Source organism: Cyprinus carpio, chromosome A15 (genome assembly GCF_018340385.1).
Source record: "Cyprinus carpio isolate SPL01 chromosome A15, ASM1834038v1, whole genome shotgun sequence".
Taxonomy (NCBI): Eukaryota; Metazoa; Chordata; class Actinopteri; order Cypriniformes; family Cyprinidae; genus Cyprinus; species Cyprinus carpio.
Window position 1 is genome coordinate 19,617,692 of NC_056586.1, and position 13,792 is coordinate 19,631,483.

General features: G+C 35.0%; 1 protein-coding gene across 1 annotated transcript in view; it reads left to right on the forward strand.

The window, feature by feature from the left end:
- LOC109104030 (serine/threonine-protein kinase DCLK1-like) overlaps window positions 1-13,106 on the forward strand; it is a 27,952-nt gene extending 14,846 nt beyond the window's left edge. Inside the window, exons 4-17 of the mRNA XM_042771414.1 lie at window positions 403-502; window positions 1,310-1,418; window positions 6,243-6,339; window positions 7,733-7,820; window positions 7,913-8,047; window positions 8,149-8,318; window positions 8,880-9,026; window positions 9,868-10,001; window positions 10,138-10,215; window positions 10,443-10,539; window positions 10,624-10,704; window positions 10,807-10,920; window positions 12,548-12,621; window positions 12,915-13,106. Of these exons, the coding sequence (XP_042627348.1) occupies window positions 403-502; window positions 1,310-1,418; window positions 6,243-6,339; window positions 7,733-7,820; window positions 7,913-8,047; window positions 8,149-8,318; window positions 8,880-9,026; window positions 9,868-10,001; window positions 10,138-10,215; window positions 10,443-10,539; window positions 10,624-10,704; window positions 10,807-10,920; window positions 12,548-12,621; window positions 12,915-12,972 (1,482 nt within the window). The 3' untranslated portion in view covers window positions 12,973-13,106. The remainder of the gene's footprint in view (window positions 1-402; window positions 503-1,309; window positions 1,419-6,242; window positions 6,340-7,732; window positions 7,821-7,912; window positions 8,048-8,148; window positions 8,319-8,879; window positions 9,027-9,867; window positions 10,002-10,137; window positions 10,216-10,442; window positions 10,540-10,623; window positions 10,705-10,806; window positions 10,921-12,547; window positions 12,622-12,914) is intronic.
- The last annotated feature ends 686 nt before the right edge of the window (window positions 13,107-13,792 follow it).

Here is a 13,792-nt window from a genome sequence, read left to right on the forward strand (position 1 = left end):
TTGAATATGTTTATCTGTATTAGGACCTCAAAAAAGAAAGAAAATATACACTATAGTTTAAATGTTTGGGGACAGTTCGATGCTTTTATTCAGCAAGGATGCATTAAATTGAAAAAAGTAAAGACATTTATAATGTTACAAAAGATTTCTATGTCAAACAAATGCTGTTCTTTTGAACTTTTTTTATTCATCAAAGAAACCTGTTTGGTTTTGGCTTTATTTTAAAATATATTAAAATAGAAAACTATACAATATTCCTGTTTTTGCTGTATTTTTGATCAAATAAATGCAGCCTTGGTGAACGAAAGAGACTTTCAAAAACATTAAAAAATCTTACCAACCCCAAATGTTTGAACAGAAGTGTATTTTCATATAATAAATCTACCTCTGCTGTTTTTGTAGGTGGCATGCCTTCAGGACTTCTTTGGTGAAGATGATATATTTATTGCCTGCGGCCCAGAGAGGTTCCGCTACCAGGATGACTTCCTGTTGGATGAGAGTGGTAAGATAATGGATAATGTGTCTGTCCCTTTTTAAAGCATGACTGTTTTCCTAAGACCAACAACAACTGTGCCACAGACCTTAGTTACATGAATAATTCAATTTATAAATTTAAATAAGCTTTACTGGCAAATAAACATCTTGTCCAATATTGTATTATTTGAGAATTAAAGTTTTAACTTCAGATAATAAGCTTTTTCGTCGTTGTTTGTTTTTATTAATTAGCTATAGCATTTGTTTCCTGCTGTCAGTATCAGTGTTGTCACTTGCATATATTTTAAAGCTTTACTGACATTAACAGCAAATGTGTTTTTCATTTTTAAAATGCTGCTTTTTGTAAACAAAATAACATATTCAGCTAAAAACCATTTTTATTTAGCAGTATCGTAATTTACTGACATTTGTAACTATTATTATGACATTAGTTGTTTACTATCCAGTTTTATTAAATTAATTAATTGCCATTGACATTTACAGTGCAGAATCATGCACCAGACTTTGGGCTATTTTAAAATCCTATCGATAGACATATTGACTCTGTGCATGTGGTCTGAGAGCAAACCAGCCTGTCAGATCTCCTCTCATCAGACCTCCGGAATGTCAGGCTGACATGTTTGGGTCAGAATGAGGTTGCGGTAGATTGATCGGCGGTGACATCAGGTCGTCCGCACAGATGAGATGTTCTTCAGTGTGTTTTACAAAGACAGGAGGCTCATAGAGTAGAGCTGGAACCGAGAAAGATTCGCTGAGGCTTCTGCAGTAAAACCAGACTGAATTCAGATGTGTTTCTCTTTTGCTGCTTTCTCAGAGTGCAGGGTGGTGAAATCGCAGTCCTATGGCCGTATTTCTCCTATGCAGGGCCGCTGCTCTCCCCGCAGCGGTGGACCGTCGAGAAGGAGCAAGTCCCCTGGTTCCAGCAGCTCAGGTATGGATCTTACATATATTCAGTGCAACTTATAACATCCAAGTGAAAGATATAACACCAGCATGTCAGAATTTTTTTTTATTTACAAATTAAAAACCAGAATCACTGAGTTGGAAAAAGGATCACCCCCCTCCTAAAAATGACTTGTAAACTCAATCAGGTGTAGCTATCCACTTTCTCAATGGCACACAATCAACCACTGTATGGGTAGCAAGGCACTGTCAAAAGATCTCCGGGATAAAGTTGTGGACAGGCACAAGTCGGGAGATGGATACAAAACAATTTCTCAAAGGCTTTGTCAATGCCTAGAAGCACAGTGAAGTCTATAATTAAAAAGTGGTAGGTATTTTGTACATCACAGACCCTTCCTGGATCAGGACGTCGATGAAAGAGCCAGGAGGAAACTGGTCAGAGAGGGGACCAAGCTGCAGGAATTTATGACAAAGAGTGGTCATTGTGTGTATGTGACAACCTTATCACAAATTCTCCACAAATGTGGCTTGTATGGGAGGGTTGCAAGAAAAAAGCCACTCCCCAATAAAGGCCACATGCAGTCAAGACTGAGCTTTCCCATTGAAAATCTGTGGAATGACTTTTTTTTTTTTTTAAAGTGGGGTGGTTCTTTTCTATACCCACTGAAGTAGGCTGACACTCATGTGCAGGAGTGACTCATGAAATTTAAACTGGTTACTTGTCAGTTGATTCATTTCAGTCTCAGAATTCAAAGTTGTAAATTGTGTGTTTGTAGCCTTAATTATTTTTAGATATCTCTGTTTCTCAGAAGATTAGGAAACTAATTCAGCCAACACTTGTCATGTACTCTCAATCTCTCCGTCTCTAATGTGCTCTTGCATCAATTAGCAAAATTCATTTAATGGGATGTTTCAGTGTTCAAGTCACCATGATGCTTGTGTTTGGTGTTGATGTAGTCAACTTAGCTGGAACTTTTCATAGAGTTCTGGTAATGACAACCAACTTTTATATCAGTGAATGATTTGATGGATGGATTAGATAGTGGATGATTAGATTACTGATTAGATTAATGATTACCATTTTTTAGCTCACCCAGTACTCAAGCAGACACTAAAACCACCAGAATGCTAAAACAGCCTGAGTATTCTATTCTATTCTATTCTATTCTATTCTATTCTATTCTATTCTATTCTATTCTTATTGTGATCCATTATGTTGTTTTCTTTTTTTTTCATTCTGGCCTATTCTATTCAATTATATTCTATCTTATTTATGATCTTCACTTCAAAATGTTGTCCTGAACATCCAGTTGATATAGGTTTCATTATTTTTCCTGGAATAGATCATGAATCATCACTTCCTGATGTTGATGTTCCTGGCAAACACCAGGCATTCATCCAGTCAAGCTTTTATCACTCAGTAAGCTGTAGAGAGACATGTCAAAAACAACAACAAAAACAGAACAATTATAGTGCTTTAGCTAGGGCCTGTTCATCAAATTTTGTATTCCAGCCAGGTACAAAATGAGTCCTCAGAACCGGCTCGCTGCGCGTGCTGTTTTGTAATGAGCTGAGTATCAACCTCATTCTTTGAAAAGGGTTGACACAGTGCAGAAACGACATAGGTGCGCATAAACTGGGTGATTGGGCTAAATTGTTTACGAGGGATATCGCTAATGTTGTTTTGGGAGAACAGACTTGTTTGGCTACCAGATAGGCGTAGGAGTGTGAATGATATATGGAAAGACTGGTACCTGATTACAAATATAATGCTTCCAACCTCTGGCAGAATGTTTCACTGGACAGAGATCTGCCATGCAGTCTTGGACAAAAAAATCAGGAGTAATTGTTTTTTATTGATCTGAAAGGTCATTCAAACAGCATTTGTGTTATTTTTGTGTCAATCAATGTGTGTGTGTGTGTGTGTGTGTGTGTGTGTGTGTGTGTGTGTGTGTGTGTATGATTTCGGTACAGCAGGGGAAAAACAAAACTTTTTTTTTTATGGGTTACTGAACAAGTTGCTCTTTCTTTAAATACATTCGGTTATAGTTTACATTTCCTTAGTGATACAAATCTACCTCAGCTTATGCTTAAAACTATAGGGAGCCCTTTTACATTATAAGGTTACAATTAGGCCTAACAATTTAACCCAAACTTAAATTTAATTACAATTTATTTTTAAATAGATGATCAACACTCAACTTTAAAAAAAAAAAAAAAAAAAAAAATTGCAAACATGTAAATTGCACAAAATGCAGTTTTTAAATTAACTTATAAATAATAACATTTCTAAGCATCATAGCATGTTTTATAACAGATTATTTTAAAAATACTGTACATTAAATAATTAAGACTGACAGGTTTAGTAAAATATAATGAGTATATGGTGTAATATTTGACAAAATGCTCCTCACTAGACTTCATTTCTCTAGTAAACTAACGAGCTGTGGACACTGATGACTTGCTGAGGTAAATTAAATAATAAGTGACATTTTATTTCCACTCTGTATTGTTGTTGATGTCTTTCCACGGTAAAAACACTGATTGAGCAATAACATAAGGCACGAGATGTTCAGTCATGTTTATTCGCGTTAAAACTAGTAGTACAGAGGTCAAATTGTCAAAACGCCAATTTTTTATATGAATTTTCTGAGGGGAAAAAAAAAAACGCTCGGCTCGGTACACCCCTTACACACCCCTAATATATATATATATATATATATATCAATGACCCAAAAATAATATATAATAGTTTTTGTTATGGTAATAAATTTGCTGGTGCCTTTTGCAGATTTTTCAAGACAGTAGGGTCAAGGTTATAATAATGGACTAAGCAAAAATAATGAATAAAGGATATTAAACTGCTGGATAGTGGCTCCCACACTGTAAACATCAGGGACTAAAGTTTGATGTAAGCTGATATTAGTCATTTCCCTCTGGGTTTCTGGTCAGTCATATCTTAATAATAATTAAATGGGATGAATTTTATTACTTATATTGCGTTATATGTTTAATAAAAAATATATATTAATATAATATATATATAAATTATGTAATTAATTTTTAATGTAAGTACATATATTTAAATCAGTATCATATACTGTGTGATGCAGTTTAAGATTTAGCTTTTCTTTTTAAGTGGCTCATTTGAGGTCAGTGTCTGTCCTGAGTCTGTTTTTATCTACAGATTTGTATCTTGAACCTGTTATATTACAATTAGGGCCATTTTTATAGTATATAAACTAGAAAGTCCCTCTAATCATCAACATCAATCTCTCAAAAACTATATGTAACTATATAAAGTGAGATACAGTTTGAAAGTGAAGTTCTCAGTCACTATCGTCCCCTGATTAATGTTTTTCCCAATTTTGTCGTTCGGTAATCACATACATGAATGACGGCTGATTTGATAGTCCTGCAAATCTGTTTTCCATCCCAAAAATAAAACGATGATGCATTCTCACTCACTGCACATGCTGAATTATGTCAGGCTGTGATAGTGTATACAGATGGCGAGGGAGCACGATATTCAGATCACAGTGACACACAAACATAGAGTAACATTTATATATGAGACTGAGATTTCTTTTATACTTAATGTGCTTTGAATGTAATCAGTGGCCGAATCTCTGAATCATTGTGTAATCTGAGCTTCAAACAGCATTATTTGTATTCACACAGTGCTTGAGATACTTCAGAAATCCACTCACAACACCACGTCATCCCCTTGGCTTCACTTACGCCGTTCAGAAGCATCTTCACAGTGTTTAGCCGTTAGGTCTTTTTGGAGATCTTTATAGTCACCCACACAGACAGCGCTGCAACTATGATATGGCATGTTTATGAGCTAAACTCCTCCCTCTGTGGCTGTTTATGATGTAAGGTGTGCGCAGAAGGCTGCCTATGATCAGCCAGCAGACACACTACATACATCCTCTCCTCCTCTCCCACTCTCATTCATACTCTCGCTGCCTAACAGTCACTATGAGCGCAGGAGGAATCGCAATTTGCTCTAGCAGCCTGCTGCACTCTTTAGCAGTTAGGACAAACAGGTTTGTGCTGCAAACTCATAAAGGTGAGATATTTCAAATTTTGTTTTGTTTTTCTTGAGGCGCTGTAGAAGAATTAAATCATTTCGTTTTTAATTACATTGTATCTGAATGAAGGGTTAATATGTATGCATGGCAGCTTTTTCATGGCTGTGATACTAGTGTTCATCATATTTCTAAGCATTGTGTTTATGCTTCTCATACTGAAGGATCTATATGTAGTGAAAGTGCTGTAGTGATCAATGCTTGATTTAATAATGCCTCACCTGGCACATATAATATTAAGCATCTTTGTGTAAGTTTTAGTCTGCTGTAGCCTGTACATACGGTTTGTATGTATTGTAATAATTTATTTTAATTAAGTATATAGTTTACCCAATTTAATTAAAATTATATTAAACTAAAAAAATAACAAGGCAAAAAAAAAAAAATTAAAAATACACAAATAATATTATAATTATTTTTTTTTTTTGCACAATCTTCTTGAGAATGAAATAATTGCAACAAAGTAATGATCATAAAAACGTGCATTTTCTTAAAAGGATTTTCAAAAATTATAATATATATTGCATCATATAATTTTCTTTTTTTATTTTTAGAATTAGAACCTTTTTTTTTTGGCATTATTTCCGTGACAATTAAGCACATGCAATGAAACAATGATCATAAAAATGACTTTCATTTTCTTCAAGCAAATTGATTTTGGGATGAAATATGTCATTCTTGATCTGATCTAAACCTGACTTGATTCAGATTCCAACAGTAACTAGATCTGAATCCTGTTTTTCTGTATTTCGCTAATGGAACAGCAGGTAGTCAGCTCTCGACCCCACGGTCAGGCAAATCTCCCAGTCCATCTCCCACCAGTCCAGCCAGTCTGAGAAGACGAAGGGTGAGATTTAAAATACCATGATGTAACTCAAGTGGAGCTGACTTATTTACATTTGCAATATCTTTCACTGCATCAAGCAAAACCATCAAGCAATTTCACCTTTCTGATTGACCCTAATTGTATTCCAGGTGCTTTAATTTGCTGATATAGTCCTGAATCACACTGAATTGCAGTTGAACACATCCATACTAAATAATTCCACGTTCACCCAAAATGTTTCCTAGCAACAACAGACAAGATTCTTGACCTGGCTGTGTGTCTGCTTCATTTCCACTCTCTCTGTGATAGACCTAAATCATATGGTTTGACAACACTACCCTGTTTGTCTGCTCTGCTAATTTACCGTGTTAAATTAGATGTATTTGCTTGTGTTCTGTAGCTCAAACAAGTGAAATTACTAACATTATGTTAAAATTCAATTTAGCTGTATATTCTCAAAAAGCTAGTTTTTTTATTACTAACTGGACTAATGGCTGCTAAAAATGCAGCTTTGCCATAGCTGGAATACATCTATTTATTTTTTTCTATTCAGATAGAAATTAGTTATTTTAAATTGTTATAATATGTCACAATATTATTGTTTTGCTCTATTTAATCAAATAATTACAGTGACTTCTTTCACAATTATTACAAATTCTTAATGTAGTGCCTGAAGACAAACATGCAACATTGTTTCAACTGAATAGCCTTTTGAATATAATATTCAGTGCAGCTAATATAGTCTTACTGAAAATTGATTCTTGGCTGTTTAAATAAATATGTGATGGTGTCAGTGGATTAAGTATTGCTGAATTTCACCTTGCCTGCCCCGCTCCAGTCTTGAATATTCTTAGCACACCCAAGCTGTTTCCATAGAAACTGCCCTTTTATTTCCCTCTTCAATACCTCTGCTTAGTTTAAAGGGATAGTCCATCCAAAAATTTAAATTCTGTCATCATTTACTCACCCTTAAACCTGTATGAGTTTCTTTCTTCATCAGCAAGAAAGCATTTTTGTGATAGAAAGTACACAAAAGATGAAATTTTTTCTGTTTAATGTTGCAAAATAATTTCATGAAGTTCAAACATTGAAATAATTTTCTTTCAACTTCCATTGTATGGACAGAAAATACAATGAAAATCAATCATAAACAAAACAATAAAGAAATCAAAATAATATAAATTAAAATACAATGAAAATCAATGGGAACTAAAACTGTTAAGTTATCAACATTATTCAGAATATCTAATTTCATGGACATCAGAAGAAAGAAATGTCACGAGAGTGAGTAAAATTTCATTTTTGGATGTATTATCCCTTTAAGATCCCTTTGGGTCTATTTAATGCAGAATAACAATATTAATGTTTTTTTTTAAAAAAAAGTTGTAAATGGGCCCTTCAATCTTGCTGACAGGGCTCTCAGCACAGTGGCTCTTCCCTTTCTCTGGCCTCCACCAAGGTGTGCAGCTCCATGGACGAGGGCGATGGGCCGGCCAGTGAAGGTCAGGAACCCTGGGAAACTCTGCCGAAGGTTTATCATTATTGTTTTATCATCTTCATCTGAATGTTACATCCCAAATCTTTTTCCTTCTAGCTGAGCTGATGGAGGATTGCCCTCAGGTTCCTGCTTCCATAGCCGAAAGGTACAAGGTGGGACGGATGATTGGCGATGGGAACTTTGCTGTGGTCCGAGAGTGTGTGGAGAGATCCACAGGCCTACCCTACGAACATCAAAAACAATAAAAAATACAAAATGAAGATGAAAGGCCACACCAATATAATTCTATAAAATACTGTTCAGTGAAGACAATGCACAATTTTTTATATCACATAAAATAATGATGCAAGATTACATTGTATGGCTTGTCTGTGGCTCACAGGAACACATGATCCAGAATGAGGTGTCCATTCTCCGGAGAGTGAAGCATCCTAATATTGTTCTGCTGATTGAAGAAATGGACACATACAGTGAACTCTACCTGGTCATGGAGCTGGTCAAGGTGAAACATCTGACATTTATGTATACAAATATGTTGCAATATGAATTAAGTTGTTGGAGCTGTTTTTACATATATAATTTATTTTATTCAGCAAGAATGCATTAATTTGATCAAAAGTGATAGTAAAGACAAGTGTGTTTGTTTAATGTTGCAAAATATTTCTATTTCATGTAAATTTCAAATATTGCGAGTTCAAATTTCTATTTATCAAACAATCCTTTGTAGAATAAATTACATTTAAAAATATTTAAATAGAAATGTATTGTTTTCAATTACAGTAATATTTCATAATATTACTGTATAATGTACTTAACAAAAAAACTTATCAAATAAAAGCAACAATAGACATCATAAAGAGACTTATTTCGAAAACATTAACTAATATCTACAAACAGCAAATGGTAGTGAATATGTTTTTCTTTTATTAGACTTCATACTGTAGACACTATAGAAACATAATAAGAAACAGACAGCTTTTCAGTAACATTTTTTCAGATTGCATTAAACTCAGCTGCTCAGATTGCCTCTAAATGAGCGATGAAATTGTGTGTGTGTGAACAGGGTGGCGACCTCTTTGATGCCATCACCTCCTCCAACAAATACACAGAGAGGGACGCCAGCGGAATGCTGTATAACCTGGCCAGTGCTATCAAATATCTGCACAGCCTTAACATTGTTCACCGTGACATCAAACCTGAGAATCTTCTGGTGGGTGTTAGACTATTACAGAGGGAATATTGTCACTATATATAACTATAACTGAGATAAAGCTGAAAAACAGACACAAACAGTCTGGAATCTTATTTGAGCTTCTGTTTCAAAAACTATTCATTATAATTATATTTAGTTTTAATTGGATATTGTGTATATATATATATATATATATATATATATATATATATATATTTATATATACATATATACAGTATATATGTTAGTTTAAAGGGATACTCCACCCCAAAATGAACATTTTGTCATTAATCACTTACCCCCATGTTGTTCAAAACCTATAAAAGCTTCGTTCGTCTTCGGAACACAATTAAAGATATTTTGGATGAAAACCGGGAGGCATGTGACTGTCCCACAGAACTGCCAAGTAAATAACAGTGTCAAGGTCCTTAAAATGTGAAAGACATCATCAGAATAGTCCATCTGCCATCAGTGATTCAACCGTAACGCTATGAAGCGTCGGGAACACTTTTTTTTAAGTGAAGAAAACAAAAATAACGACTTTATTCAATAATTCCTTTGTCAGCGGTCTCCTCTGTGTCTCACCATATCACCGTATGCTGCGTCACAGTCACAGTCCTCCCAGTTTTCATCCAAAATATCTTAAACTGTGTTCAGAAGACGAACTAAGCTTTTACGGGTTTGGAACGACATGGGTGTAAGTGATTAATGACAAAATTTTCATTTTGGGGTGGAGTATCTCTTTAATTAAATTACATTTACATAAATTATATTCAATATTTATTTTTAATTATAATTTTATTTACAAAAAAGGATCTGTTTTCTGAACCTAAATATTGTGTATTTATATGTGTTTCAGGTCTATGAGCACCAGGACGGAAGCAAATCCCTGAAACTGGGGGATTTTGGCTTGGCAACAGTTGTGGACGGTCCGCTTTACACTATATGTGGCACGCCAACCTATGTAGCTCCAGAGATTGTTGCAGAGACTGGGTAAGTCATGTCTTCATTAGCATGGTAATGTTATTATAACAGAGCATAACCAAAGCTTTTAAAGATCAGGGGCTGAATTCACTGTTCTGAAACTCAAAGAGTGAGATCATGTTGTGTTTTTCTCTTCATGTTATAGGTATGGATTGAAAGTTGATATCTGGGCGGCCGGGGTCATAACATACATATTGCTTTGTGGCTTCCCTCCTTTCCGTGGGTAAGTACAAAAATTTTGTAAGTTAAGCATGTAACTTTTGTCATGATAACAAAAATATTTCACTCCATAATAATATACATGTGTCGCTCCCTCTAGTGGCCGTATTCTGTAATTCTGTTTTGACCTGCACATCTGCAGAGGATAGAAGTCCTACCTTCACTCCTAATTGCAATAGCACAATAAATATTCATGAATATACAAAAACATTTTGCATATCTGTTCTTTAGTAGCACAGATGATCAGGAGGCTCTTTTTGACCAGATTATGATGGGACAGCTGGATTTCCCTCTTCCATACTGGGACAATGTATCTGACTCTGCAAAGGTCGGTATACCAAAACAGAGTTTAAAAGTTCCGGAAAGAAAAATAAACCTCATTCACTTTCATTTTTACTTCTCTTCTCTACAGGCACTTATTACCTGCATGCTACAGGTGGAGGTCGAACAGAGATACACAGCTCTCCAGGTGTTAGACCATCCCTGGGTCAATGTAAGACTTTATCTGTGTGTTTGTTTTTTAAAGTGTATGTGCTATTCTCAGACTACTAGTAGGAAACTGATATGTGGAGGTACTGTTTCTGCTTTTCCTCAGGATGACAGGATGTGTGAGAATCAGCACCAGTTGTCTGTGGCCGGCAAGATTAAGAAACATTTCAACATGGGCCCCAAACCCAACAACACCACAGCAGGAGTCACTGTCATAACAGTAAGAGTTGCCTATTTAGCTCTTATGTTTAAATGTATATATATTTTTGACAATTAATATTACCCATATTAATTAAAGCCAATATTCTAAAATCAAATATTGGTGCATTAAGGATCACTTCATAAGCAGCCATAACTTTTAAGATGTCCAGTTTTAATTTTGCTACTTTATTCCAAAAGAGTGATATCATATCTAATACTATTTCATGATGGATAGTACCTGACATCAAAGCATGTGAATGACTGGACTTTTTTTTTTTTTTTGATCAGGCATCAAAAAAAGAGTGACATTTTCATTTTGAATAGTTTTCATATGAAAAATTGACATGCTATTCACATTATTTTGAGTTTGAATAGCCCACAAGTCTTTTAGAACAAACCCTTAAAAAGGTCTGCAGTACACTGCAGTTGGATCTGCTATAATAAAATCTACTTAAATATAGTTAGAGGTATTAAATAATTCTGGAGGTTGTGCTCTTATCTCATAGCGCTTCGCTGACTCATCCATCAGCTCTTCTTCTCTCATTCCTCTTCTCTCCTGGCAGATTCCATCCTACTGCTTTCTTATTGCTGTGACATCTCTTCCTCTGATTGTGTACTCTGCTTATATAATGACTGTCAGCACTGTTGTCAGGGACTGTATCCAGTTAGACACTCAAGATTGCTATTTTTATATTTACATACATGCTTTCTTTATGTAGGGCAAAAACATTACACACACCACATCCATATTTAAACAAAATTTAAACAAAACATTTTATTTGATTTTATATTTGGTGTTATTTTTAGTTTTGATCTTGCTTGTTAGTTTATATATATATATATATATACACATATATATATATATATATACATATACATATATACATATATATATACATATATACATATATATATATATATATATATACATATATATATATATATATATATATATATATATACATATATCATATATATATACATATACATATATATATATATATATACATATATATATATATATATACACATATATATATATACACATATATATATATATATATATATACATACATACACATACATTGAACAAAATTATAAATGCAACACTTTTATTTTTGCCCCCATTTTCCATGAGCTGAACTCAAAGATCTAAGACTTTTTGTATATACACAAAAGGTCTATTTCTCTCAAATATTGTTCACAAATCTGTCTTAATCTGTGTTAGTGAACAATTCTCCTTTGCCGAGATAATCCATTCACCTCACAGATGTGACATATCAAGATGCTGATTAGACAGCATGATTATTGCACAGGTGTGCCTTAGGCTGGCCACAATAAAAGGCCACTCTAAAATGTGCATTTATACGTATTTATGTTTTGCTTTATTTGCACATTGCTTTGCATGTTTACTGTTTCATTAGCTTCAAACATAGTTGTTTTTATTTCCCAAACTGATTGTTTCTATATGTAGAACTAGTGGACTGTTACAAGCTTTTGGTTTACTCACTGCTCTTGTTTTGTAGAACTACCTCTAAATATAACGCCATTATTGAACAGCAACTCATGGCTCAAAGCTCGTGCTGTTTTGCACGTTGAAAGTAAAAATCTGATGTATTGAGTTCCACTCATTTCTCTCTGCTCAGCCGGACGAGGGGTTTACCATCAAGCGTTCAGGGTCTTTGGACTGCTACCCACACCCAGGGATGTATTGGATAAGGTATGCCCACAGAGCGGCCCAAACCGACAGTGTTTCCATGGCAACGTGCTGGCAGTCTCCATAGTCCCTTTCCTTTCACACTCTGTGCCTCGTGTTATAAAGTGGGGTGATGCGTTGCTTTTTGCCATTAATGCTTCTCAGTTCGTACTCTGCATAGCTTTTGCTTTCTGGTGGTGCTTTGCTAAATTCTGATTGTCAGTGCTTAACTTTTTCCTTTCTGTGCTCTGTGTTATTGTTTAGTGACATTCATTCCTGAGCAGTCATTCACTGTCCCATGCTCTCGTGTTCCTCAGACCACCCCTCTTGATAAGGAGAGGCAGATTTTCAGACGAAGACGCCACCAGGATGTGAAAGCGGCTGCTTCCCGCAGCACCCAGAGCACCATCCACTCCAGCCCCGCCACTGGCCCGAGCTTCTCTACAGCGGAGTTCACCTCCGAGTCAGAGGATATTTCCCCCAGCTCGGCTGAAACAGTCCGCTCACCCACATCACCGTTTTAAGCACACACCCGGTCTTGGCAGGAATCAGTGGAAAATAATCTAGAAATAAAAGGTAAATCGACTTGTGAATAGCAAAAGATGACAGTTTTTAAAAATGAATGTTACGAGGTGGAGCAGATGTGATTAACTAGGACTGGATGGGCTGGTTTTCTCTGTTCAAATTCTGTGAGGGTAGCACACCTGAACAGGTGTAAAAATAATCTCACTTTCACTGTAAACATTTTGTTTTTCATCCGAATTGAGAAGCCCTTGTCATTGTTTAAGTGTTTTCTCTTCATAACTATGTTTGGTGCTATATGAGGTTTTGTTTGTAGACCATCCTACTCTTTTACGCCCTCTAGTGATTGAAATAAAGTAATGCAGCCAAACCTCCCGCTCTGTTTCTAGTTATCACACACGACTGTCTGTTTAATTCTTATAATAAACCTGCATTGTCTTAACATCTTTTCTTTCAGTGACAAAATCTTTAACGTGAGTTTTTACCTTTTGTATGAACTTTATATATTTTAAATATTTTAGGTTTGTACATTTATTTCAAACTTATAACTTATATTTGCATATTCCAGAATTTTCTTTGAGAAACATGTTTTCTGTCTTTTGGTTAGACATTAGAATGTTCTTTCTAAAATGTGTAAAATCCTGAATAGTTGAAGCTCTTTTTGATGTATGTG